Raw genomic sequence first — 26,380 nt, forward strand, 5'->3', positions numbered from 1 at the left:
ATTTATTTTTTTAATGAAGGCATCGAAAACACAAAGTACATTTCATAAGTCAATTACACTGACACTGTTTTTTTTGTATTTTTTAAGAGAGGGAAAAACTTTCGTCGCTGAAATCTAGCTTGTACTTTCTGAATAGGAAACTTATATCATCTTAAAGTATTGTCTTTAAAATACAGAACAAAACATTAGCAGTATTTTACCCTAGTAAAGCTCATGATAATCTTATAAGCTCCGGTTAGATCACCTATTAGCCTTCTTTTCTCAAGAGAAAATAATATCTAAATTCTGGTTAAGAGTTAATTCTCGATGGTTAAGGGATTTTAACCTATGCCTATGAAATATCACTTTAGGGATTGGAATCATCCCAATACCACTCAGCTGAATTTTTTTTTTTTTTTAAGATTTAAATCAATTATTGTTTAGTTATTCCTAAAGCCACTAGAGTTATATAGGCATTCTATCTCCCTTTCTCGTTTGGGCGGCGTTAACAGAGAGTGTTTGCAATATTTAGCAAGTTGATGGAAATTATTTTTAAAACTTAGAGAACTCAGTGAACGTACCAGTGTCTCTAGTTTAAATACTTTAAAAGTATTATTTTAATACTGTTGAATAATATATATATATATATGTGTGTGTGTATTTTTAGAAATGAGTGATTTCATTTGGAGTTTGAAAAACGGAGATATAGAACAGGTGAAAGACCATGTTGAAAACAAGGTAAATTAATTTACGCATACAATTTTCTCAGTAGTGTTTTAAGAAAATTTACATTCTACGCAGGAATATCTGATTAGTAAATAACTTACTTAATCATAACAGTTGGACACATTAGTGATGGTTTTATATTTTTTATAATTTGATGCTTGTTCTTAAAGAACATTTTGTGTGAGTTCTTTTACTGAAGTTTTGCTTTGGATACATTAATAGTTTAGAGATCTCTGAAACTTCTTTAGATAAAGATTTGTTTTACACAGTATAAAAAATGACTCCTTCAGCAGCCAAGGATTTGTAGCAATGTATTAGAGTACAGAAATAGTAAAATTGTGTTGTTTTTTTAGTTTAAGTTTGTTGCTGCAAGAACTTATTACCACATACAAAAGTTTTTTTTCTATATCAGAGTAAAATATTTTACAGCATGATACTACAGAGAATGTTGTGATGTCATTTAAGTGCCCTACATATAGTATAAATATAATGACATATACTACAACTGTCCTTTAACATTTTGCAATATCATATATGTTGAAGATATCATTATATAAAGATATTTGTAAATACTGAAAGATGATGGGGGAAACTTCAGAGTCATGATAGAAGATACTTTACAAAGATAATTTGATAATTTTTTTATTTATTTTTTCAGACAAGTAATCCCTTTACTAAGGGGTAATTCTGCCTTATTAACTTAACTTTCTTGTGAGGATGTCACTTCATATCTGGATGGAAGTGAATTTGGTTTAATTTAGTTTTCAGAAAACCTTATATATAAAGGATGTCTCAGAAAATAATAGTGCATAAATTACCTCATGTGGAATAGGAGATAAAGTGAAATGGTTTGAAGGTTGGCAGGAAGTTGGTATTAATAAAATTTAGTCTAAATGGACTAATGTTACAAATTTTGTGCTTCAGGGATCTGTGCTGAAATTACTGCTATTCATTTTTTTATGGCCAGATGGTTAGAGTGCTCAACTCACAATCCAAGGATCATGGGGTTGAAATCCTCACCACACCAAATATGCTCTCCCTTTTGGCCATTGGGTATTATAATGTAACATCAATCACACTATTGTAAAAGAGTAACCTGAGAGTTGGCAGTGAGTGGTGATGACTAGCTGTCTTCCCTCTGGTATTACACTGCTAAATTAGGAATGGCTGACACAGATAGCCCTCATGCAACTTTGCATGAAATTCAAAATAAACAAACAGCTATTTATTTTTAAATTGATGGCATTCATTGGAACATAACTCAAAAATTTTAAGATTGCTAGCCATAAAAATATTTTATGTCTGGCTGGATATAGAAATGATGGCAAATGGGTATTTGCACTCGGAATGTTTTTGGGGGTGGATACAGAATCCTCAAAATAAATTTTACAATATGTGCTTATATTGTAGGCTACTGAACCGATCTAATAGTTGTTGTATCATCTTGACCTCAGCTTCCACAAATAACTGTAATGCATGCACAGTGTGGTCATATGATTCAAACAGCAGCATGGGTAGTGAAAAACTACAGTAAAGGAAACAGTTGGAAGTCTTTCTATTAGAGCAGTGGTTCCCAACCTTCTTTTTTGCCCTGCACCCCTAAAAATTTTAATATGTTCTTACACCCCTCACAGTAATTATTTATTTAAGAATAAAGGTGAAGGTGGCCAAAACAAATGTTATCTTGCACCCCTGGTTGGGAACTAGTCTTGACACATTTGCACAACCTTTTGACAGTTAAACTGATTAACAGTACGTGGGTGATCTCAAAACTTTGAATTTCCTGAAAGATACATAAGGTCAGAAAGCTGTTTAACGTAAGCTAACATTGGGAAGTGTTCAGTTTACCCAGAATTTTTATTTTTATTTTGTGACACTCAGGTCACAGTAAACCACATTTTACTTTCTTGCCATCGTTATGATTCTGAACAATGGTGCCATTTTCACCATATTCTGTCCCAAGGTTTGTCCATAACATTAGACAGTGTTATTGGTGATTGTGACACTGTCCACCTTGGAAATGTTTTTAGTTTTTTAAAGGCCATCAATCTTTTTAATGCTATGTAAGTTTTTTAATTTTTACATTATACCCTTTTTAATGAGATTCCCTTTTAGGAATCGCAGCCCATCTAGTTTGATTTGAAATTAGAAAATGGCTGTTAAGTCAAATAACTCTGAAGCAGGACTGGAAAGGCCAACTTCAGGTGACTAACGCTGTTGTTCGAACTACCTGTTAGTCATCCTGGTGAGTTATTAAAATTTTGCAACAAACCTTTTAAAATTTTTATTACTTTACTTTTTGAAAATGGTTATAGCATCAAATAACTTAGAATCAGGACTGGAAAGGCTAACTTGAGGTGACTGACAGTGGTTGTTGTACTTACCTGTTAGTCTTCCTGGCAAGTTCAGATAATTACAGTTATGCTACAGAAAGTCCTCTACCACTTATATTACTGTAGTTTTTTTCTTAATGCTGTAGACGAGATGTAAACATAGGTTTTATGCTTTTTTTTACTTTGTTTCATTTTACCTTAAATTCCTTTTATAAATTTCCTAAGTATACTTTAATTTTAACTTTTTACTGGATGTTTGTCACAGATAGCCTAGCTGCTTTATGCCATAAAACACCAAATCAACCAACCAACTAATTGAATAGTGAGAATCTTTTATATGATGAAAAATGTCATTGTTTGTGTTTCCATATAATTCTTTTTTTTTTCTTATTGTATGTTCAGAACTTGTGTGAACATTTATCCAAGTTTCACCTACATAACCTTCCTTGCTGAATTGATTATTTTTAATGGTGTTTAAATATTTGTCAATATAACATTAATGATGGTGTGGATTATAATTGTGCTCTTATTTTTGCATTTTGGTTTATTAATTTTGTAATTATGATAGTAATAAGATATAATGTGAATTATAAGTGAACTAATCCCTTGTCATATAAGCATGTTTTGTTAATTTAATTTGATATAGATAAAAGAAAGTTAACAGCCCTTGCCCTCATCATTTAACTAGATGGACAAACTCATGACAGACAGCATTAAATTATGATAATATTATTACTTGTATAATTTAAATAAGAATCCTTGTTTATATGAATGAAGAAAGAGGTATTAGGGTATTGAGCAATATAATTCTTAAGCCTTTCAAGAAGGTGTTCTAATGCAAGAGGAAAACCTAACAGTTTTGAGTTGTGTATATAGAAATATTGGTTACAAGTTTAAAAGGCTATTGTTTTGTTGCATAAGGCTCTTGGAATATTATGTGCAAAATTGCATTCTTTATATTAGGAAGGACTTTGAGTTATAGAAGATTCAGGAAAGGGCTACCAGAATGATTTGGGGGATGGATAGATTGTCAAATGATGATAGTTTGAGATCTTTTAACAATCTCTCCCTTTCTCTTGAGAAGGATGAGAGGTGATCTCATTGAATAATAAAAATTATTGGTGGAATTGTCAAGATTTAGACATTTTTAGCTTTGAGAGTATTAGGACAAATATTCATAAATTTAAGATTTAAGTCAACATTTTTCCTTCAATAGGGTAGTAAATTTGTAGAACAAATAACCATCTATATATGTAACAAATGGATGGTATGGGTAGAGAAAGCACTACTTTCTCTACTTATGTTTACATATATAATTTTCTCTACAAGTGGGTTTTCTCATCATCACAAATTACCATCTGGAGTAGTAGAGGCATGAAACTTTACAGAGGTTAGAAAAGGGCTGATAAATATTAGGGAGATCAGATTTTGATCTAGTGATTGGTTGGTTGTTTTTCTTTGTGCTCAGGGAAGATGGGAATTAGGACATCCTTGATAGGCCAAAACACCTTTTGATATTCCATAATTTAGTTTATGATTACTAAAACTTAGAAACTGTATAAATAGTTAAGTGTTTTTAAAAATAAACAATTTATTTTGAGTAAGGTTCTAATATGAAGAGGTTATTCACTGAATATGATTTATTATGATATGGTTTATAAAATGTTAGGTTCCCTGTGACTAGTTTACAGTTAGATGGATTGTTTTTCAAAGATTTAGAGCTTTGTAGTATTATCTGTAGATGTTAACTTAAGATTCATTATACTTCCTGATAGTGAATGTTTAAAAAATGATTCATAACAGAATAACTTTTATTTCACATTTGAAGTGTTTGAAATGAGCGTACAATGCACGTTAATCTAATTTTGGCTGTATCCTTACCCTGAAAAGGAGGTCAGAATAAAGTAAAAAATATGCATGACAGAATCATTTTTCTTTATATTCTAAGTTTGTACTCTTGTTTTTTTCTGGAAGATAATTCTCAAAACTAAATTTATATCTGAAAATGATGTTGAATTTATTTAAATTTATTAAACTTATCTTTCAAAGTCCTTGTTAAAAGCTTTACTGTCTACATGAAGAAATGAGGATTTTTGCTAATCCACCAGTGTTTCTGACAAACTTGAGAATAACTGCCAGATTTGTATTTGTATAATCCCTTAAATAGTCAAACATACTATTTACTATATAGAGTAGGAATATGTTTTATACAAAATATACTTTGGTAATATTTAACTTGTGGATACTAGATTTTTCATATTTTTTATACAGAGGGTAGACATCAACCAGGTTATAGATGGACGTCCACCTATCCATTATGCAGCTGATTATGGTCAAACTGAAGTGGTATGTTACCTTTTGAAAAATGGTGCTAATGTAAACGTGAGTGATATTTTCTATTTGTTTGTTACATGAATACTCTTTAAGGGAAGACTAACATTGGTTTTGTACATAATTTAAACATTTAGTCTGATTTTAAATGCTTATTTGTTTGAAAGTTTCAAAAATATAAAGTATCAATTGACTAATTTTTGGGATGTACTATCATATATTGATGAAGTATGGGGTAGGAAGTTCATACATGTACCACAGCAAATGCATAGGTGTGGTATTAACCCTGTAGCTGTGTGAGAGTTAATAGTTTTAGATACAAATACTTGAGGATATATGTACTTTAGGTAACTGTAAACCTAAATAAGTCTGTAATTGTTAAATGTGCAGGATACCTGAATTCAGAATTTGTCACAAATTATAACTTTTTTAAAATATTTAAAAAGCTGGGAAGGAGTTAAAATCCTTGAACTACACTATAAAAATATTGTTTAAAAAAGCATACAAGGGAGCCAGATGTTTAAAAAGACACCTTATTTAGGGATTACAATATACCACTTAAATAATTTAAAGAACAATTTGTGCAAATCAATGAATATTTTACTAATTTTACATAGAAAACACTTTGACAGATAATGTGCAAGTCAAATATTGAAATAAAAGTGTAATTTAAAACTTCCAAAGTTCCCAAAGAATTCATGTTAAAGATCACCCAATACATGGACAGCACACAAATTTTGGTATTTGGGGCTGACCATACATACCCACCCCAGAGAAGAAAAGTATTAAATTTCAAAGGTTTTTTTTTTTTTTGTGGTGGTGGGGGGGGCGACATAACTGATTCATCTAGTAAATTCTTTAAGTTACTGTACTTCAGTACTGCCAATGGCCCTGGTGTAAAAAAAAGAAAAAGAAAACATCTTAACTGGAATCTAGCCTGTTTTTTCCAAATCTAAAAATTGTCTTGTAGTCTTTCACTGCTGTCCTAACAGTAAAATTTTCTAAGATAATTTAGTGTCACCTTATAAATTACATAAAGGTCTCACTCTTTCAATCATCCACTTAACAAATAACAACCTAAAAAATGAAAGAGGTAAAATATTAGCAAGTCAAGAGTTTCCTGTAATGAACGTATGGTGGCTCACATTTGCTAATTTATCATGTAAAGCTTCTTTTATCAGTTTTTTTTTTATATATAATTTATTTCCAATTACGAAATAAATAGTAACTCATCTACAGTTTCCAGAACAGCTTTCATCATGCCATTTAGAAATAGGAGTAGCATTAACAATTTGCATTTTCTCTTGAACGACTTTAACTTTTTTGGTTTATTCCTGATTATCTAGCTTGAAATAATGTCTCAAAACTCTTCCTCTTTAATGGAAATATTTTAAAAAGATTTATATTGTCTTCTTTTTATTGTGTTTTTACAAAATAAATATGACCATGTATATTTGAAAGCTAATGGTCAACTGTAAGAGATGTTTTTCCAATATTAGTTTTTTTTTAAATTTGTATCAAACATCATGTTCAGTGTAATGTTATAACTTATGAAAGGTTGAAGAACAAATTATAACTAAGTTGATGGATTAAGAGATGGTAGTTGAACTTTTTTTATTGTTTTGCCTTAGGCCACTGACAAGCATGGTATCAGTGCTTTGTTAGCAGCTATATGGGAAGGTCATACTTCTTGTGTGAAGCTCATGTTAGAAAAGGTTTGTAATAGTTTTGTCTTGTCTTTTGTTTGGAATACAAACAAAAAGAAATAATTTAAGCAATTTGATGTAATATTATTTTTCATAATTTGGGTTTTCATTTTAATATTCAACAATCCAAGATAAACCCATCCTTTGTCCTTGTTATGAACTTTAAAAATGTGTGGATGGATATTATGATAAATAACACAAAATTCCTGACTTTCACACAACTTATTTATGAGAAAACCTTAGAGTTTCATTATTACCTCATCAAAAGTTTTGTATAAACTTTAACAACTCTGAACATATTCAAATGTGGTATACATTGTGTGATGGTCAAGGTGACTTTGTATGAAGAGGTAGTGGCTAAATTAATGGTGGTAGATGTGCTTTCTCTTACCCACTTTTAACACCCAGCTCTTGATGTCCTTTTACAATGTTTCACGTGATTAATTAATTGTTGGTCATTGGCTGAAACTGAAAGGTCATGGGCCACAGTAAGAACAAATGGCTCTTCATTATCAGCCTTATTGTGGTTATTGAGGTAGAAACTTCAGCTTTTGCAATAGTGTTGGCTATTTTATTTCATTGCCTGTGTGTATATAGACACTGCTAGCGCAGTCTATGAGATACATAAGATGTTTGTGTGACCTCCCACATTATGCATGTTGTTTTATAGTAAATTTAATTTTTTTCTGTTATAAGAATGTGGTGGAATCTATTAATGGAGTTAACATTAACTTATTTTTAAAATAACAACAATAACGGGCAATTGGGGGATTTTGAAACCTCCCCAGTAACATGCCCCTTGTTCCAAACTAACATTCCATAAAGTTTGATTGAGATTGGCCCAGCAACATAGGATTAGTTAGGAAATGAACAGACAGACACAGGTTCTGTACTTTATTTACATACAAATTTTCTGAATATTCCAATTATAACAATTAACAAAAATAATTTTCCTTTCTTACATTGTAATTTCAACTAAGAATATTTAGATTAAAGAAAATATGTAAATACAAGTTAATCTAATTTAGTATTTAACAATATCTTGAATCTAATGTGATCAAGTAAATTATACATACACAAGCAGATACATTAGTTCAGTTATGTGGTAGGCAGTTAGCTTTAGTAGGAAAGTGTTCTCTAAAAAAAATTGTGCTTCTGAAAAAAATAAGTGGCTCTACTGCTTTAAAAGTTCATAATGCTAGAACTGCATGGCTTATCACAACATAAAGTTGCTCGTAATGAAAGAGTTTAACGTGTATAAGTGCCTTCAAGATCTTAAAAAAAAAAGCTTAAAAATACTATACAAGTTACATCCCATACCATTAAGACACACAGGAGTGATAGTTTTGCAGTTTTCCACTTTCTATAGCTCTACTGGACCTTTACTTTATATACTAGATTTTAAAGCAATCCATTAAGGAATACACAAGATATAACATCTTCAATTTTCATTTTCTCTCTCTTTTTTTCTTCATACAAAAAATACAGAAATTTTATTTGGTAGAAAAAAATTTTTTTTATAGAGTACACTGATAGATCTTTGACACCTATGATGTAAAATTTGCTCTAAATATAAGCCAGACATGTAAAGTTATTCAACAAAAACAGCTCAGGTTTGATCAAAATGTTTGCACACACCTATTTAAAAAATCACATGAGCCTTTAGTCTCCAATTTTTACTACAGCTTGACCTAAGAGTAAAAGATGTAAGGATTTTATATTTTTATTTGGATTAAAGATGGTTGATGGAGAATTGCAAACTATAGGGTGAAATTGCTTGCATTGGTTAGGCCAAGCAAACTCGATTAGCTGTTTCTAATACAAGTTTTCAAAAGAATTGTGTAGGTGGATGGTTATTATTTACTGTTCATTGCCAACTTTTAAGCACAGATTTGCTAACTCTCATGAAAGTCTCCTAATTAAAGAGCATTTAGCATCATGTGATGTTAGCTTAAGCAATTATTGTAAATAATTTGCTTCATACAGTCATACCAAGTGCGTGCTAGTGACGACAACAAACTATTAATCTAGTTTCCACGGTATTACTATAAAGAAAGTTATTAACACTCTTAGAAAGGAGAGACTATCACCATATTTTATAAAATTTGGTTGGTTCTGTGGAGAATAAGTGTTCTGAAAAAAAGGGGTTGTTATCCTAAAGCTAATATTAGTTACTATCATGACTCACTTTCTTACTTGTTATAGTTTGTTAGTATGCTTTGAAAAAGTCATCTAATAAAAAAACACAAAGATGTGTGAAGAAAAGGTGCATCCAAAAAAAAATGATTAAGTGACTCGAAGGAATGAAATAAAAACTGGTAGCTACTCTTGTAGCATTGTTAAGAATTTTGTAGAAAATATTCATTCAATAGTTAGCTAAGATACATATTATATTTTACCAACCATCTTGCCCCAAGTTGAACACACAAAAATGCAGCCACCTACCAATTTTGATTTAATTCCTTTGAGTTGCCTGCTGAATCCTTTTCTTGTGTTCCTTTACTTCACATCTAAGTTGTCTTTGATTTGATCAAAATTTACAACAGTTCACCATTTCTGCAATTCTTCAGATGGTGATCTTTATAGATTTTGTGATCAGAAATTCATTGGTACCACTATATTATTGTAGCATTTAGTATTGTCATAATATACACAATGTGCATTATATCACAGTATGTGGTAATCCACACTGGAAATACCATTAATCTGCACCTGGGTAGTCTAGTCTAGTCTAGTCTATAAGAAAAGTTTAATTTTTTTTTCTGATTAAGTTAGATATTTGTATAAAAAACTTCTTTATTGGCTTAAGATATTCTGATCACTAACCTTCAGTGTGCAAATTTAACATTATTTATCACACAAGACAATGTACAACTATGGATATTTATTTTAAACAAATATTTGTAGGTTTTATTTGATTCATCTGATTATTTTGATTTGAATAAAATTTCTTCATACAGACAATTAATTTTCAGATATGAAAGTGATTTTTACAACAAAAAATATATTTCAATAAACATTTATATAATTACTTGTGTCCATGCATGTTTATAGCACACCCAAGTGTAATACTTCTTTCCTGTGCTCAAAGTACAATTTATAGAATTTAAACAGCTTTATGAGAAATGAATGGTAAATCATTATTATTGACAAATTTTATCTGTTTATATTTTTATACCACAATCACACAGAATAATGAACAAATAATCAAATATTGTAATGAACTAAACAAAAGTCAGAATAGTACCATCTGTGTGCATTTAATTTATAACATTTGTGTAATATGGGTTTGACAGTTTAATTCATTATTTATATGAGATGCAAGTTACCAATACTATACAGATAACACTATGTAACAAAATTTTTACTTTTTCTTTTCCTGGGCAGAAAGTGTTATTTCCCAACTGCTTATGCCTAAAGTAAATGGAAAAGACCTATTTTTCTCTTCAAACTTTGCTTTTGTGACCTGGGTAATGAAATTTTCAAATTTACCCATTTTCCAGAACATTCTAGGTAGATTTAGTGCTGAGTAGCTGATAGAGAATTTTCAAGAACTTTTTAGAAGTTTCTAGAACTTACCATAGTAATATATATATATATATATATATATATATATATAGGGCTAACCACCCACCACTTCAATTTAGTTCTAGCTGCCTAATTGAATATGTAGACCTATCTGATTTTATCAGAGATGACATAAGAAGTTGCAAGCATTCTCCAGATGTATTCTGCTATCAAAACGAGAGCAAAAAAGTACTCTGTGACAGCATCTGCTAAAATGTATGAAGCCTACAAGCCATATTTTGGCATGCTTGTCAGGGATCAAGACAAACCCTGGGCACCTCATTTTACCTGCAAGCAATGCAAAAAAAAAGACTAGAAGGTAAGACAGACAATTTTTGCTTGTGTGAATAGTAAAATTTTATATTACACAAATTTTAGACCTTTTAAAATGTAGATTTAATTTATTTCTTTTATTACCAATAGTATAGAAAAAATATCATAATATTTTGCATGAACCTCTTACACATTAGTTGTGGATGAAATAAATTTATTCTTCATAATACTTTTATTTTGCTCTTTTGCAGGATGGTACAGAGGGGAAAAGAGAGCCATGAAGTTTGCTATTCCAAGAAGTTGGTGGGAACCCACTGACCACTTAAGCAATTGTTACTTCTACATGATGGTTCCTTCCAAATGTCGGGCTGGCAAGAATGCATCTGTTATCATGTATCCAGACCTTCCATCACCCCACTGCCACACTGCCCTGAGCTCCCTGTACCTACTCTGCCAGAGAGAAAGCAGCCATCTCGAAAAACTACTCACTTGTAAACATTTTTGTATAACTTTAGTATAAGTACATGTAAATTTTGATTCATATGTTGTCTTATTCAGACCTTATGTAAATGAAAATGTGCAAATTTGCCTGCTTTTACATACAAGGTAGGTTAATTTCATTAACAAGGTCACAAATACAACGTTTGAAGGGAATAATGGCCATTTTCTGTACTTTAAAACATAAGCAATTAAGAAATAACATACTCTCCAGGAACAAAATTTGTGTTGCATAGTGTAATCAGTTGCAAATGTAATGTAGTGCCTATAAATGGAATGTTTGACAGGATGATTATCATGATTCATTTGTGAACACTGCTATATGTTTAGGAATTAGTATGTACATTGTGTATATATGTATCCCCCATATGAATCATGCAACGAAACAGTGTCATTTTGAATATTTAATTGGTCACTTACTGACATGTATACACACAATTGATTTATGTGTACATATAATGTTACACATACAGCTACAGCATATCCTCATTTATACCTAATAAATACATACAAATATAATTATTGATCACATTATCTCTCTCCACATGGGTTAATCATATAGTTCAGATACTCTGAACTTTTAATATATTATGTCCACAAAATTTGACAATAGTGCACTAAATTTTTATTTAATAAAATAATGCAATAAAGGGCATAGAATAATATGTGAAAAAAAGAATGTCCCATAACTATCATAATTTTTCAGGCTTTTCTATCTCTGGAAGAAAAAAAAATCTAAAACTTTATCCAGTTACTAACAGCAGTCCCATGGGAACCGAAACATTATCTCAAAGTAGTTTACATTTTTATGTGCAGAAAACAGTAGTATAATATGTCATTTGATAGATGAAAACCTTTGGCTTCTTATTGATTATAACTAATATAACTTATATAACATAAGAGAGAACTACTGACAAATCCTGAAAAAAAGAGGATAAAAATTTGCATTTTCTGAATGATTATATTATTATAGTAATTTACATTAAGTTTCACATTTAGCAAATTAGACATTTACAAAGGATATTTTCAACATAAAAACTAATTATGATTGCTGTGGAAATGTCATATTTTTAAAAGTACTGCAATGTTCTATATAAACTGCAAAACCACATGAAACATTTGTTGATTTTTAAACTTTTTTTCTTTACAGTTAATCATAGATTTTACCAGTAACAATATGACTCATGTGAACAAATATTTCAATAAAAGTTTTGTTGATAAATATGTAAACTTCATTAACTAACAAATTACTTGTAACCAGCAGAACATATTCCATTCTTAAGTGTTGTTACTTGTATATAATTAAAAATAAGGTAAAAATTAATATAATAGCATCAAAACAGATATAGCTATGGTTCTTAGCTACCAAATTACTTAAATGATAGCTTAGAAGACCTTCAGATGTCAAAATGGTTGATATACATACCTTTCTTATCCCAGGCTGCAGTTGGTTGGAGATAATAAGCATTTATTTATACCCAAAGGTAAACGACAACAAAAGAAGTTTCCATAACACTATGTAACACAAATTTTGTTCCTGCATAGTATGTGTTATTTCTTAATTGCTTGTGTTGTAAAAGTACAAAAAATGGCCATTATTCCCTTCAAACTTTCCTTTTGTGACCTGCATAATGAAATTTAGAAATTTACCTATTAAAATTGCATATAAATCAAAATTTACATGTACTTATACTAAAGTTATACACAAATATTTAGAAGTGAGTAGTTTTTCGAGATTTGAGACTAATGTAAATCACTTTCATGTATCAGCCCCCATATGTAGTCTCCCATTATATTTTCATTATATTCTCCCAGGTCACAAAAGCAAAGTTTGAAGAGAAAAATAGGTCTTTTCCATGTACTTTAGGTATAAGTAATTGGGAAATAACACTTTCTGCCCAGGAACAAGAAAAAGTAAAAATTTTGTTACATAGTGTAATAAATTATGCAGTTAGGTCTTGCAGAATGAAATCATGGAACTCATAATGTACTCTGTAATATTGTGGAAACTGTTAAAAACAATCATTTTTGGGATCATTTGTAATGAAGTTTGTAACTACATATCAGAAGTAATTGAGCTTGTGTGTGAGATATGTCATTGATGATTTGAATATGTATGAGAAATGGATATCCTATTCTTCTCAGTAATGTGACAGCTGAAAATGTAACAAATATATCCAAACAAGGACTATTATCCTATGGATTAGATACTACTAAAGCTTGTGCACAGAGTAATGATGGAGCCAGTAGAATAAAAGATTGAAGTGGAGTATCAACATTTATTTTAAATGAACATCCACAAACACCCTCAGCTACTGTTTTGGTCATGGATTGAACTTGATAGTCCAATATAATCCAAGTTCTTATTTGTACTTGGTGGAATCATAAGAAGTTTTATGGCAGGTGGTTGCATTTATTAGCTACCCCCATTGTAGAAAAGCACCATACAAAACCATTACAATGGATAATGCCCCTTCTGGCATTTTAGATCTATGTCCAACATGCTGTATTCTGAAAGGCAATGCTGTAATGTCATTTATAGCTCAGTATGGCAGTTTGTTAGATTGGACGGAAGATGCGTGTAATGATGCTGCATTGCCATTAAATATGCATATGAGAGCTCATGAGTTTATTATTAGCATGCACAAGTTGTGTGTTTCTTAGTCTGAAGCTGTTTATAATAACTCAGTGCACATTCTGATATAGTCATCTAAAGTTTCAGTGCAGTTTGTCCATTCAAAAAATAAATGCATGGCTTAGTTTCTGCAGGATGCTAATGATGCTGGCATTGCAACACAGTTTTGCAAATCCATTTTATCCACTTTCAGTTATATAGACACAGAAGAGCCTGCATTACACAGAGGTCCAAACATACAAATTGTAGAGGCTGAATTTGGAAGTATATACCAATCAGTGTTTGCAGCTACTTTTCATCAGCTTCTGTGAGATAACATACAGATGATTTGCACAAACTACAGTGCAAGCAATTTGCAACTAATATTGATGAAATGTACATTTATCAAGATGACCTGCTGACTTTAAAATCAAAGGAGTGATTGAAATATGAAACTGAACAAGTTCACAGTGTCATCTCCAAAAGCTTTCCAGATTCATCAAATATTTCCATATATTGTTTTTGTGAAGCAGTGCACAAACATCACATTCCAGAGGGCATTTGTCCATCAGTTTTCATCCTGATCAAAATATATATAGTGGCTCCAGTGACTACATGTGCAGCTGAAAGATTGCTTCCTGCCCTAAGGAAGTTGAAAAGTTACTTGCATCTCATCATGTCTCAGTCTTTCAGGAATACTATTGTTTGTCTTTAGGAAGAATGAGGTGAATGAATTGGTGTTGCCAAAGGATATGAACAAACATTTCAGTTACAGTAAATATATATTGTGGTTCACTGTATTTCACACTTTTCAGTTTTAGTGAGATCTAATCTAGAATTAAAAAATTTTTGATTGGCTATATTTTGGGCTGTTAGTAACTAAAACATGAATGCACCACAGAAATGTGACATAACTTCAGAGAGTGCAAAATATGTGTAATGTGTTATGTTCTATAAATGTTAACTTACGGAATTTGTTTTAATATTTGAGTTTCAATATAATACAAATGATGTATTTGAAAAAATACAAAATCGGTGTGTGTGCGTGCATGTGTTTACATACCCTTACAAAATTTGTTGTAAATGATAAATTTTAAAATACTGTAAATTTTAATATGAAATCTATGAACCATGTTGTGATCATCAAAATCATTTACAATGTAACAACTTTAAAACAACCACAGAATTTGAAGTGGATTTTAAATTTCCAGTAGTCTTTCTCATCCATGATTCAACATTACTTAACAACTAGTTTCTGTAGATAAACATTTACAATGCAATATTTGGCAACCATTTCCTTATCTATTACTTTGTTCGTATCAGTTCTATGCCTCATAAACTCAAACCAATACTAGTTTTCTTTGAAGAAGCTATCTTTAATAACTGAGTTTTTTACTTCATTATAGAGGATTTACTTATTTCTCTAATCACATTCATACTACCTAATGCAAGCAGTGTTAATATCCATTCATAGTTTATTTTCAGTAACTATATATTAAAAAAGTTCTTATTGCTTCAGAAATAAGTTTATTATCCTTTAATTTTTTATAGGGTGCCAACAAATGTGGAACCACACCAGATGGCACCAGTTATCTTGATGCAGCTGAAAAACAAGAAATAAAGGACTTACTAAAATAGAATTAACTTTTATCTCCAGTGAAAAGGGAGTAATATGAGTTTGAGGTATATATACATATGTATGTTTATATACTCAGTTATGCACATTTTTTGCTATTGACCATATGTGCTGATGGAATATATCAATATTTTTTTCACAGTAATCATGGAGCCAATCATGCTCAAAAGATAAATGGTTATGAAATTTTGATTTTTTGTATGATAGAATAAAAGCTACTTTTAGAAAGTTATTGTAATTATGAAAGTTTGTAAGTTATTTCACATAACCCTGCAGGTGGAGAACAGCTTGAAATTTGTGCCTTACAAATAAATATGCTGTAAAAAAATAGTAGTAATGTTGGTTATTTTATGTTTGTCATTACTCTACAGATTGCTCTTCAATGAGTTAGTGGTGATTGTACAAATTGGGTTTAAATATTTGTAGTGGGCACAATGCCCCTTGTGTAGCAACAATAAACTACACAAAATTACTCAGACTTTATTGATAAGCTATGAAAGTTTTCTGATTTCATTATGATTATTTTAAGTACGATAGAAGTTTTGCATTACTGAGTAACCATATTATATTTACCTCTTAAAAACATATCTTAATCATACCTTTCTACTCTGTGTGTAACTCATTCTTTTTATAACATTGTTATAGTTATTGAAATTTAAAAATAGGACTTCTGAGAAGCTCTCACACACACACAAAAAATAAATATTGACAGTATGTTAACCTAGCAGAGAATTTGCAATAGTTTTATTAAATGAAAACCAAAAAAGAAATTTTAATTTTCATAATTCCTGAAATAATTCTAGTAATATTAATACAGGAGTTCAATCTGACATTTACAAAACATTATTTCGGATAACTTATACAGAATCTGTATTGGTTTCTGATAGCTGACATACTACAAAATATTGGGTAATATGTTTAAGACTTTTGCATTTTTTTACTGCCTGTGCTACAAAAATGGTAGCATGTTCAAGACCTCTACTTGTAACTGATTTGTTAGAAAGTGATAGTGTAATACCGACAAAATGATACAAAATATTTTCATTTTTCAATGAATGTTGTCCTTTTTTTCCTGTCTTGTTTATTTAGCTGATGTGAAATAGTTAATGGCTAAACAAATGCAAGAAGGATGAATTCATTATACAGATAGATAACTAAAAAAAACTGAAGAATATGAGACTAGTACAGACTATCAATATTAACTCAAACTCAGTGTCTAATAGCATATTGTTTTACTTAAACACAAGTGTTAAAAAATTATAAACAATATATAGTTTAAATTTGTTGGACTTAATGCAAATGCAAAAACACTAACATAAAACATTAGGTTTGTCAAAGTACCTGTAAAAAAAATCTAAAATGGCAGAAATTGATACAGGTTTTCTCAAGGTCCTGTTCCCAATGCTAATATAAAAAAAAGAAATTCCCATATAAACTACTTTTTCCAATTTCTAAAGAAGTAAGCTTTAAAACAATTTTTGATAATGAGAAGTAGAAATATTTAGTGTTTAAGTATTTTAAGAAATGTAATACATTGTACTTCTCAAAATGTTACAGTATTAATGCCTGATTTTTCATTGATTGAATGGTTCCTATTTGATAAACTCCATTGAAAGTGATTTAAGTCCATCATAAATTTCTGTATTAATCTCTCATGAAATCAGTTAACTAAGGCTATGATATTATTAGCCCAAATTTTTATGTTGAACTTTAACAATACAGTAAAATGTATTAATTTTATTTTTTTAAGTAATTCCAAGAATTTTTTTCTTGTTGTAAAATGATTTAATAAAGATCCTAGAGATATAAAAATGAAAATCATGCATAGGAAAATTTAAGTTTATCAAAATGCCAATAATTCTGATTAGCTGAAAAAAGCAGTTTGTTTTTTTTATTTTAATAGTTACTTCTTTATCAAAATATTTTTACAAAGCAATTAGCCTTCAAGTGCCATAAGATAAAGTATGTCATCCTTCTCCTGCAGAAAATTATCATTTGGAAAGATAAGGAACTTAATTCAGTTTAAACAAAATTTAGAATTAACTGTAACATTAACACTTAATATTTTTTTCTACATGGATTATGTTCTATAGGTTATATATTAAGTATACTCATACAGTAATAGGTGCAAGTAAAGCTAAAATAAACTGCATGAATTTATTTTATGAAACAAATTTTGTTTGAATGATGTGTGTAATGTTGGGAAATATTTAGCATTAAACTTTATAATCAATGTCATCATATTGAAGGCAGTAGGACAAAGCTGTAAAGAAATGTTACTTCAGTGATCATGTAAACATTTTGGGATGGTCCCCTACTGTTTTTTGTATTATTCTCAGTTCACTATTTTTAGGATAGGTGTTAAATTAATGATTAATAATTGCATTTATATGGTGACACCCAAACATTAAAACCAACACTGCAATTTACAGTATTAGAAAATAATAAGAGGTAGCTCCATCTACAGAGGTGTGAATACATAAGTCTCTCTTCAACTGCAACCTTTCAGTTGACAGTCAGTGCATTTCTACCATAATAAGAGAGAGAGAGATATTTGTGTTAGACATTTCAAACCAGAATATTACAGATTCACCAACAGATGAATAGTATTTGTTAATAATAGGATGTCAAGAAACTAACAAAAACACAGGCACCATTTGAAGAAAGTATTACAACATTTCTTTTCAATTTTTAAAAATACAGATTGATACCACAAAAGAGTGGATTAAGTTTGATTTAGTTTAAGACCATGTAGTTTAACATAGCAGCCACTAATTAACATTAATAATTTGTTTGCTTGTGCTATTTGAAGACTAAAATTTACAAAGAAGGTTTTGACCCATTTATTCCTTACCTTCCACCATCATTGTTTTAAAAGATCACAAAATGGCACTAATTATTCATCCTTCTTAAGAAAGAAAAAAATGTGTAATTTTCAGAAAGAACTGCACAAGTTGATTTTAAAAAAATATATAAGTTGTATGTGGATTAACTTCTACATCTCAGTTTTTTTTTACTACTACAGTTTTTGTAAATACAAAGTGCTTATAACCAGCTCTCAATTTAGGTACTAAAACTTTTACACTCTGGGCCATTAGAAACATTTATTAGCTAAAGGACACAGGAAGTAGCCTGTAGAAATGAACTGATACTGACAGGAAGAACCACCACAGACGTCTAGTAATATTTGACCAGATCATCAAAAGTCTCCAGATGCCCAGTAGGAAGAGAATGTTTGTCAGCTGACTATACAGGTACATCCTAAAATAGTTTGTTTAAAAAATTATTGAAATTGGGATAAAATTTTGTTTTATGTTTCACACATGCAAAGAAATTGTGTATTTGGTGGACAGTGAAAATCTGTAATAAACATTATGATTTTGCTCTTATCATAATATAGCAATCTTAAGATGGACTAACTTAGGCAGTTACAAAAAGGAATTAAAGAAATGTGCACATTCCAGTTAACCAAATGAATGCTAAAAACTAAAAGAAAACATTTATTTTTTCTTGATTTCCCAATATTGAGCTGTACCCATAAATTAGAATTAATCCCAGTTTATGGTATAGACAGAGTGGTATTAGTGTTAATTAAGGTTTTGTTTTTTCAGTATTCAATTGGTATCTGACAGAACCATGAGACAACGACTTTATAAACACATAGATATAACACAGCTACATCTCAAACACCTGCCTTAGCCAAATACAATTACTAGACTAGCAACATCATGAACTACGATCAACACTGTATCTTGTACACAGCTCAACACAGAAAATTCATGAACAAAATGTTCCTCAGCAAAATTCAAGAACATCTGAACACTATCTCTATCCAAACAAAGCAGCCACATAGAAGAAAAAATTTACCAGCACTGAAATAAGTTTGTTCTTACATCGCAATTTTCTCCAAGATGGTGCGTTGAATTTGTGTTGTTCACAGGTGGCACAAGTATCTTCCAAATTGAAATTTTTAAAAAAGTGGGTTTTAAGACTGAGGTGCAATATCAGTTCACCTGATCTACTTTCATAAAAACTTGAAACTTCTGCAAGAACAGCTTCATCTACAACTTCTCAAATATCCTTGTTGTTAATTTCACATGCCCTTGTAAATTTTTTCTTCCAAAAAATAACTATCTATTAAATCAACATATTTACTAGTATATCATAAAATTCTATTGTCCCTGTGTTATAAATATTAGCTGTTTAAAATACATATATCTTTGCATGACATTTATATGATGATTAATGCTTTAAAAATATTACACACTTAAGAGACCAGATTACCTTCTGAGATTCTTTTGGGCAGCTGGAAGTGTAGATGGGTCTTCCTTCAGCAAGTATTTCCTGGTCCCTAGAACATAACCTTCAAAATATGATGGCCAGTTAAGACTTTTGATGGAAAAGTCAAAATTCTGAGGATAAAACAGAATGAAACAGATAAGAGAAATAAAATATTGTGATAAAATAAACATTTGTAATTAAACATATTCTATAGAAACAATACTAATATTTAATAAAGCTACACCACAAGTGTATGACAATATTAATATGCATTAATAATATATTTTAATAGCATAATAAATATTAATATAAAGTTTTTCCTTCTTTTAATTATAATATTTAACCAGTGACTACTTTGTTTCTAGTTTATCAGTTAGGCAATCAAAACGTTTTAAGCTCTAAAACATTTGCTATGCATGGGTTATAAAAGCTTCTGATTCTTTAATATTGTCAAAGAATGAAAATGTGGTAACAAATATAAGTTGAAATTGCCTGCCTTCACCTAAATATATTACTGAGTTAAGAAACATGTCTCTAGAAGCATAGTAGTGATATTGGTTCAAGTAAATATATCCTTATTGATAATTCCCTTTAAAAATTGATTATTGTTGGTAAAAGTGTAACAATTTTCCAACTAATAATGTTTCTGCAAAATTAAAATCTAATGCTAAGCAGGAAAAAAAAAATGTCCTTGAACACTTTGAGATGTTAAAAAGAAAATGTATAGTTTGATATGTTGAAGAAAACAGAATCACAACATTTTATCTAGAATGCAAAAGAATCTCCTTGACCATTAGGAAGTCCGGTTTGTTTCAAACAAAAAGTAGTAAATCATTAAGACACATGTCTGCCTAAAATTATAAATAAAGTGATTAGCAAGAAGAGCATTTTCAGAAACAATAACCAACTAACAGAAGCTATGAAATAAACCTATCACAACTTAGGTAACACTGAATGTGCTTTGATGACATATCTTACTGACACAAGCAAAGTCTATTAAAACACCCTAGGAAGAGAAAAGTACTATAAAATGAAATAATTTGTTTCTAAATAAGGATTTGCATCATATTACTACTGACTTATGATCAATTTCCCCAAGGTAACCACACCACTACCTGCACTGACTGACACATAATTTGTGTAGATCCATAAATGTGAAAACATTTTCCAGTTTTTGAAACATGGTTTGGTTGAATCACTGATGCTAGCTTATCATGAATATGGCTAAAGATTCATCCTGGTTACTGATGCCAGGAACAGAGCAACTGGAGCAGGTTTATCTCAGTTACAGGATATTATGGAGCATGTAAATACTATAGAACAAATAAGAAAGTTATTGTAGTTATAATATTTGTTCAACATTGTTGCTATAACTATTATGATACAAAGTTCATCATCATTTACTCTGTTATGTATTATAATTAATCTCTAATTTATTATGTTACACATATTAACATATTACTATTTCAAATAACCAGAAATTTAATTTGAATTTAATTAAATGTTGATAAATATTAAATTTATGATATTTGCCAACAATATTGATACACACAGTTTTATTTTTCAACACAAATATATTTTAATATACAACAACAATTTAAAATAATGGTTATTACTAATAGTTATTACAGATAATGGTTTATATGCAAGAGTTTCACAAGCTTACAAACAACACTGAGTCTTATATCTGGTCAAGAACCGAATCTTTTATCAACACTCAGAGGGAGCAAATTAATACTCTGTTGATTCACCTGTACACTTGTGTTGATGGCTAACTAGCTTGAAGCATCTGTAAGTTTTCCTCAACTACAGTATCTAATGTCCTCATAGAAATACTAACATCTGAAATAATTCACTGAAGTGAAACAGTTTATGATGTTTAAAATTCATAAAAGTTTCTTGTTAAATTTTGCAGTTTTCAGATTAATAAGCATTAATCACAATTATAGTTTCCAAGAATTATAGTATACTAACTGTAGCTGAAAAACAATAGTAGTCTGTCTTTTGGCTCATCAGTTTTATATACCAATCATGCAAGATTCTTGAAAGCTGGCAAAACAATATTCTGTCTCATGGCTTCTTGTGATGGCTTACTTTTATATACTCATCGTGCGAGATTCTCAAATGTTCGAAAACATGCTAGTATTTTCATAAACCACATTGTTGATTCTTGCTCTTGAGAATCGTCTACAAATTTAGAGTACTGGTAGAACTTGCATAATACACATTCAACAATGTATGTTGCACATGCATCAAACTGAAACGTGTAAATATTAAAATAAACACATAATGGTAAAACCTGTTACACCTTCCTTCTTAGAGAATTAAAAATTGGCATTAGACAATTTTTAGCTAATATATTATATATACAATGTTAAAGAATTATACGATTTCCAAACTCTTGACAATTTATAACACAATTAATATAAATAACCCTATAATAACAAAATTACATTGCACGTGAAAATGCTTAAACACAAATGTTATCTTTTTGGCTTAATACAATCAATAATCTCATGACTGAGGTGTTCTTCTAAAGTTGGGAAACATCTTGAATCAAACTGAAACAAACGTAGGTATTAAAATAAATGTATAATTGTAAATCTGTTACAACATAGAACAAGCATTAAAATGACTGGTGAATTTAAAAAATCTAAAAGATGTGATTGTATAATGGAAAGCAACCCTATCTGGGCAAGCAACAGGGAAATGCACAAAATATTCTTGCCATCAGGAATATCATGTGCATTAGTTGAAAGTGAAGATCCTAAAAAACATATGAAGCATTCAAAGTTGTTATTGCATTTGTGATAACAATCATAAAAGCAGCAAAAATTCTGGTTTAGAGTGGATACCAAAGGTGTCTGAACAGTTAGTATGTCCGGAAGGAACAAGTGAAGGTATTATTCATAGCTTGGTTGCTGCTTGCCACGTATCACTGTGTGAAGTGCATCTGTCACAAAATGGCAAAATGTAGTACTGACACAAAAAATCTGGCACTTGCTCAGAGGGATTTGAATACAGGATGATATTTTGTATCATTATTATACAACACTGAGCCGCTGTAACGTAACTAATGATTTCCATAGCTACTTCAGATACTTCAGATTTTCCATAATGCAAGGACTGCACGGTGCCAAGCTTTATTAAAATCAGTTTTCTGGTTGTACAAAGATGTCATATGATTGTGTAGAAATTGTACCACATTCACTGCTCAGAGAGAAAACCCATTATGTCTAGCTAGGAAAAAGTGTAGCAGAAAGTCACAATTTTCTCTTTGAGAGAATTTCCCTAAATGTAATTGGTCCCTGCCCAAAACACAGAAGTAATATGTCTGAAAACGGAATATGGACTGGACATAAACAAGTATTTATCCTCTAGTTTAGATAAATGTTACATACCACAACACTTGTTCTGTGTCATGGTCTCCTAAAGTGAGGTCACATTCCTTACAAAGAGTGGTATGGAAATGTAAACAAGTTAGCATGAGTTGATGGGAATGAACACTGGCATAATTAATTTAGGATTGTAGGATTACACTTGGGTTCTTATCTAATATTAAGTATGGTATCAACATGTTACTTGCTCTTGTCTTTGTCTTGTATAGATGTGCTTCCAGCCTACTCCAGCAGCCATAGAAATCACAATAATGAATACTGAATCTAACTAATTTGTTGAAAATCTCAGCATTTATGTACTCATTAATATAAACTGTGTTTATTTGTTAACATTGGGTTTTCTTTTCCATTGCTCTCCATGTTCATTTTATTTTCTGCTTAACATTTCCAGAGTCTATAGTGTATTGCAGATGCTTCTACCTTGCTGTCAGAAATCAGTATATTTAAATATCACAAAGGCAGTACTCACTTTTTTGTCTTCTCCTACTAGCTGTTCATATAATGTCACAGCATTGCTATTATGGAATGTTCACTCATGTGTTGTGAACTCTAAACAACTTACAGCTCGGTTGATTCGAGAATACAGCTGAACCATTCTGCAAAAGTAGCAATAATTATCACCTCAATATTTTGTTAAAACATAATTTAACAAAATTATCTTTCCACCTTCTGCACTTCATTTAGATACAAATTTCTAAAAATGAAAATAATTTTTAAAAATGTAAAAAAAAAAAATTGCTCACAGCTCACTCCTAGACATAAATTAAACTTTATGACAAAATGTAATTATTGCTTTCTGTACTTATTCCTCCTTTCTCAAAAATGTACATGGGACCCCAATAACACTGGGGAACACTCATTTTGTTGCATTTAAAAAAAGACCTTTCTATAGTCAATTTGAGTGTGTTGATTTCAAATCTGAAGTCGGTTTTTGTCTGCAAGCTACAGATTTTATGCAATTTGACATTTTTATTTATTTTTTAATTTTTCGTTATTATAGGAAATTATACGAATAGCTTATCAATTTGTTTGTGTATTTTATTCAGGTAGGAATTTGTGTTTGTACACTTCATCTGGACAATCTCGTTTAATGCTCCAGCGTTCTTCCATGACATTTAGGTCTTGGTGGAATCGTTCTCCTTGTTCATCACTCACAGCCCCCAGGTTGTCAGGGAACTTATCAAGGTGGTTGTTCAAAAAATGAAGCTTGATGCTCATGTTGCACCCGAGATCACGAAAAACGAGGAGCATTCTGACGATTGAGTGTGTAGCATCCACATATGTAGCAGAAGGCATCAGGCTTGTTTCTGCAATGATATCTATTTTTGGAAGCCATGTTTGATCTGAAACAAAAGAAGAATGATCAAAATATTAGAAGCTATCTATATATATGGATGTGAAAATGCTTATACATGGTTTATGCAAGTTCACATTTGTACAATTTCATTAACCTCAAATTGCATACAAACTAGAGCTTGTAGAGAAAAACTAATTTCAGATTTGAAATCAGCGCCTAAAACTCCTTCAGAATCAGTTAAAATATCCAATGCAACTCAAAGTTACTGAAAAAGTGTTCCCCAGTGTAATCATTCACTAGACCATTTTCAAGTATATATCTCTAGAATGCCTAGACAAAATAGTTAATTTTCATTTACTAAAAGTGCTGTGAACAGATATAAAAAAACAAGCAAATGATAATTAGTAACATTTTCAAATCATTACAGTCAAACAAAAATCAACCTAAGATGTTAATTACACCTATCAGGGTGAGAGCTTCTAACACTACAAATTTATTTTTCAAACAGTTCACTAGAAGAAACATTTCAAATACAGAAAAACAGAAGTACTTATCTCTTGAATAATTTATTAAAATGCATTCAAGATTCACAAAAAAGAGACAAAAAAAACTATAAAAAGTCTCACCCACTACAAATACTGATACAAATTTTGATGAATTTGGATGATTCCAGTATTTGTAGTAGGTAATTCTAGATTTTGACTGAAGTAATTGTACATCAATATAATTTATTAACTATTAATTCTGAAAATGAAACAACCCAAGAATTGGAAACTTTTATCCTTGAAGTTCACTAAAAGTTACAACACAAAAGTATTTCACTAAATATCAATTACATAATGTTTAAATAAATTTTGTCTTTTACACCAAAGTTACTTGTATTGTAATTTAAATTAATAATATTACTTAACATTTCTGTTGCTGATAAGAGTTTTTAATATCTTTATGTAATTAAATAATCTTAGATATTTACAAAGGAATTTCCAACATACAAACTAATTATAATAGCTATGTGAATAAGTCATTTTTTAAAGTACTGGACACTTGTTGATTTTTAAACCTTTTTTTTTTTCTTTACAGTTTATGGAGCGTGTTTCCTGTCACTTAACTCATAGTTAATCCTAATTTTTACCAGTAACAATATATGACTCATGTATACAAATATTTCAATAAAAGTTGAGTTTTGTTGATAAATATATAAACTTCAAAAATTAACAAACTACTTGTAACCAGCAAAGTATACTCCATTCTTAAGTGTTGATACTTATATATAATTAAAAATAAGGTAAAAATTAACATAATAATTAACATAGCTACAGATGTAGCTATGGTTTTTAGTTACCAAATTCCTTAACATGTAAATTAAGAGACCTTCAGATGTCAAAACGATTAATATACATACCTTTCTAATCCCAGGCTGCAATTGTTTGGGAGATAATAAAAAGTTTCAAGACAAAGAAAAACCTTAATAAGATGTATTCAAAATCCTTAAGAAACTGTAGGAACAACTACAAAAACCAATAGATCTATATTTACTGACAAAATATAAGTCAACTGATGATAAGAATAAAAAATGATGGAACAAAAACTGGGCCATGCAAACTGATGGAAAAGGCTTAAAAGACTATGGTTTACAATATATGAACCTGTTTTTTTTTTTAATTGATTAATAGTGGTTATAAAAAGAATTAAAATAGCAAAATGTTTTAATTTTAACACACAATAATTTTTTATAATACAT

At 30.2% G+C, this 26,380-nt stretch overlaps 2 protein-coding genes across 11 annotated transcripts in view; one reads left to right on the top strand and one right to left on the bottom strand.

Moving 5' to 3' along the window:
- The first annotated feature begins 456 nt into the window (after nt 1-456).
- LOC143258679 (myotrophin-like) lies at nt 457-20,630 on the top strand. 4 transcript variants are annotated; one of them, XR_013032456.1, is made up of 5 exons: nt 457-717; nt 5,310-5,420; nt 7,001-7,084; nt 11,167-11,406; nt 15,579-20,630. XR_013032456.1 is itself a non-coding variant. In XM_076518073.1 (4 exons), exons 1-4 carry the CDS (start codon nt 649-651, stop codon nt 15,663-15,665), a joined length of 351 nt encoding a protein of 116 aa, XP_076374188.1. In that variant the 5' UTR covers nt 457-648; the 3' UTR covers nt 15,666-20,630. The 4 variants fall into 4 exon arrangements, 3 of the variants coding, with proteins under 3 accessions (XP_076374188.1, XP_076374189.1, XP_076374190.1); XM_076518073.1 differs by lacking the exon at nt 11,167-11,406; XM_076518074.1 differs by lacking the exon at nt 11,167-11,406 and having other exon boundaries at nt 5,310-5,384.
- The window catches only part of LOC143258678 (fatty acyl-CoA reductase 1-like), a 47,529-nt gene continuing 37,218 nt past the window's right edge, over nt 16,070-26,380 (bottom strand). For 2 of the 7 annotated variants that reach the window (XM_076518067.1, XM_076518068.1), the window contains exons 4-6: nt 24,409-24,685; nt 19,948-23,938; nt 16,070-18,924 (exon numbers count right to left, since the gene is read on the bottom strand). In XM_076518067.1, coding sequence (XP_076374182.1) covers nt 23,872-23,938; nt 24,409-24,685 — 344 coding nt within the window. In that variant the 3' untranslated portion in view covers nt 16,070-18,924; nt 19,948-23,871. Of the gene's footprint in view, nt 18,925-19,947; nt 24,686-26,380 lie in introns of all 7 variants that reach the window. The other 5 variants (XM_076518070.1, XM_076518069.1, XM_076518065.1 and 2 more) reach the window with 4 other exon arrangements.

Source organism: Tachypleus tridentatus, chromosome 8 (genome assembly GCF_004210375.1).
Source record: "Tachypleus tridentatus isolate NWPU-2018 chromosome 8, ASM421037v1, whole genome shotgun sequence".
Taxonomy (NCBI): domain Eukaryota; kingdom Metazoa; phylum Arthropoda; class Merostomata; order Xiphosura; family Limulidae; genus Tachypleus; species Tachypleus tridentatus.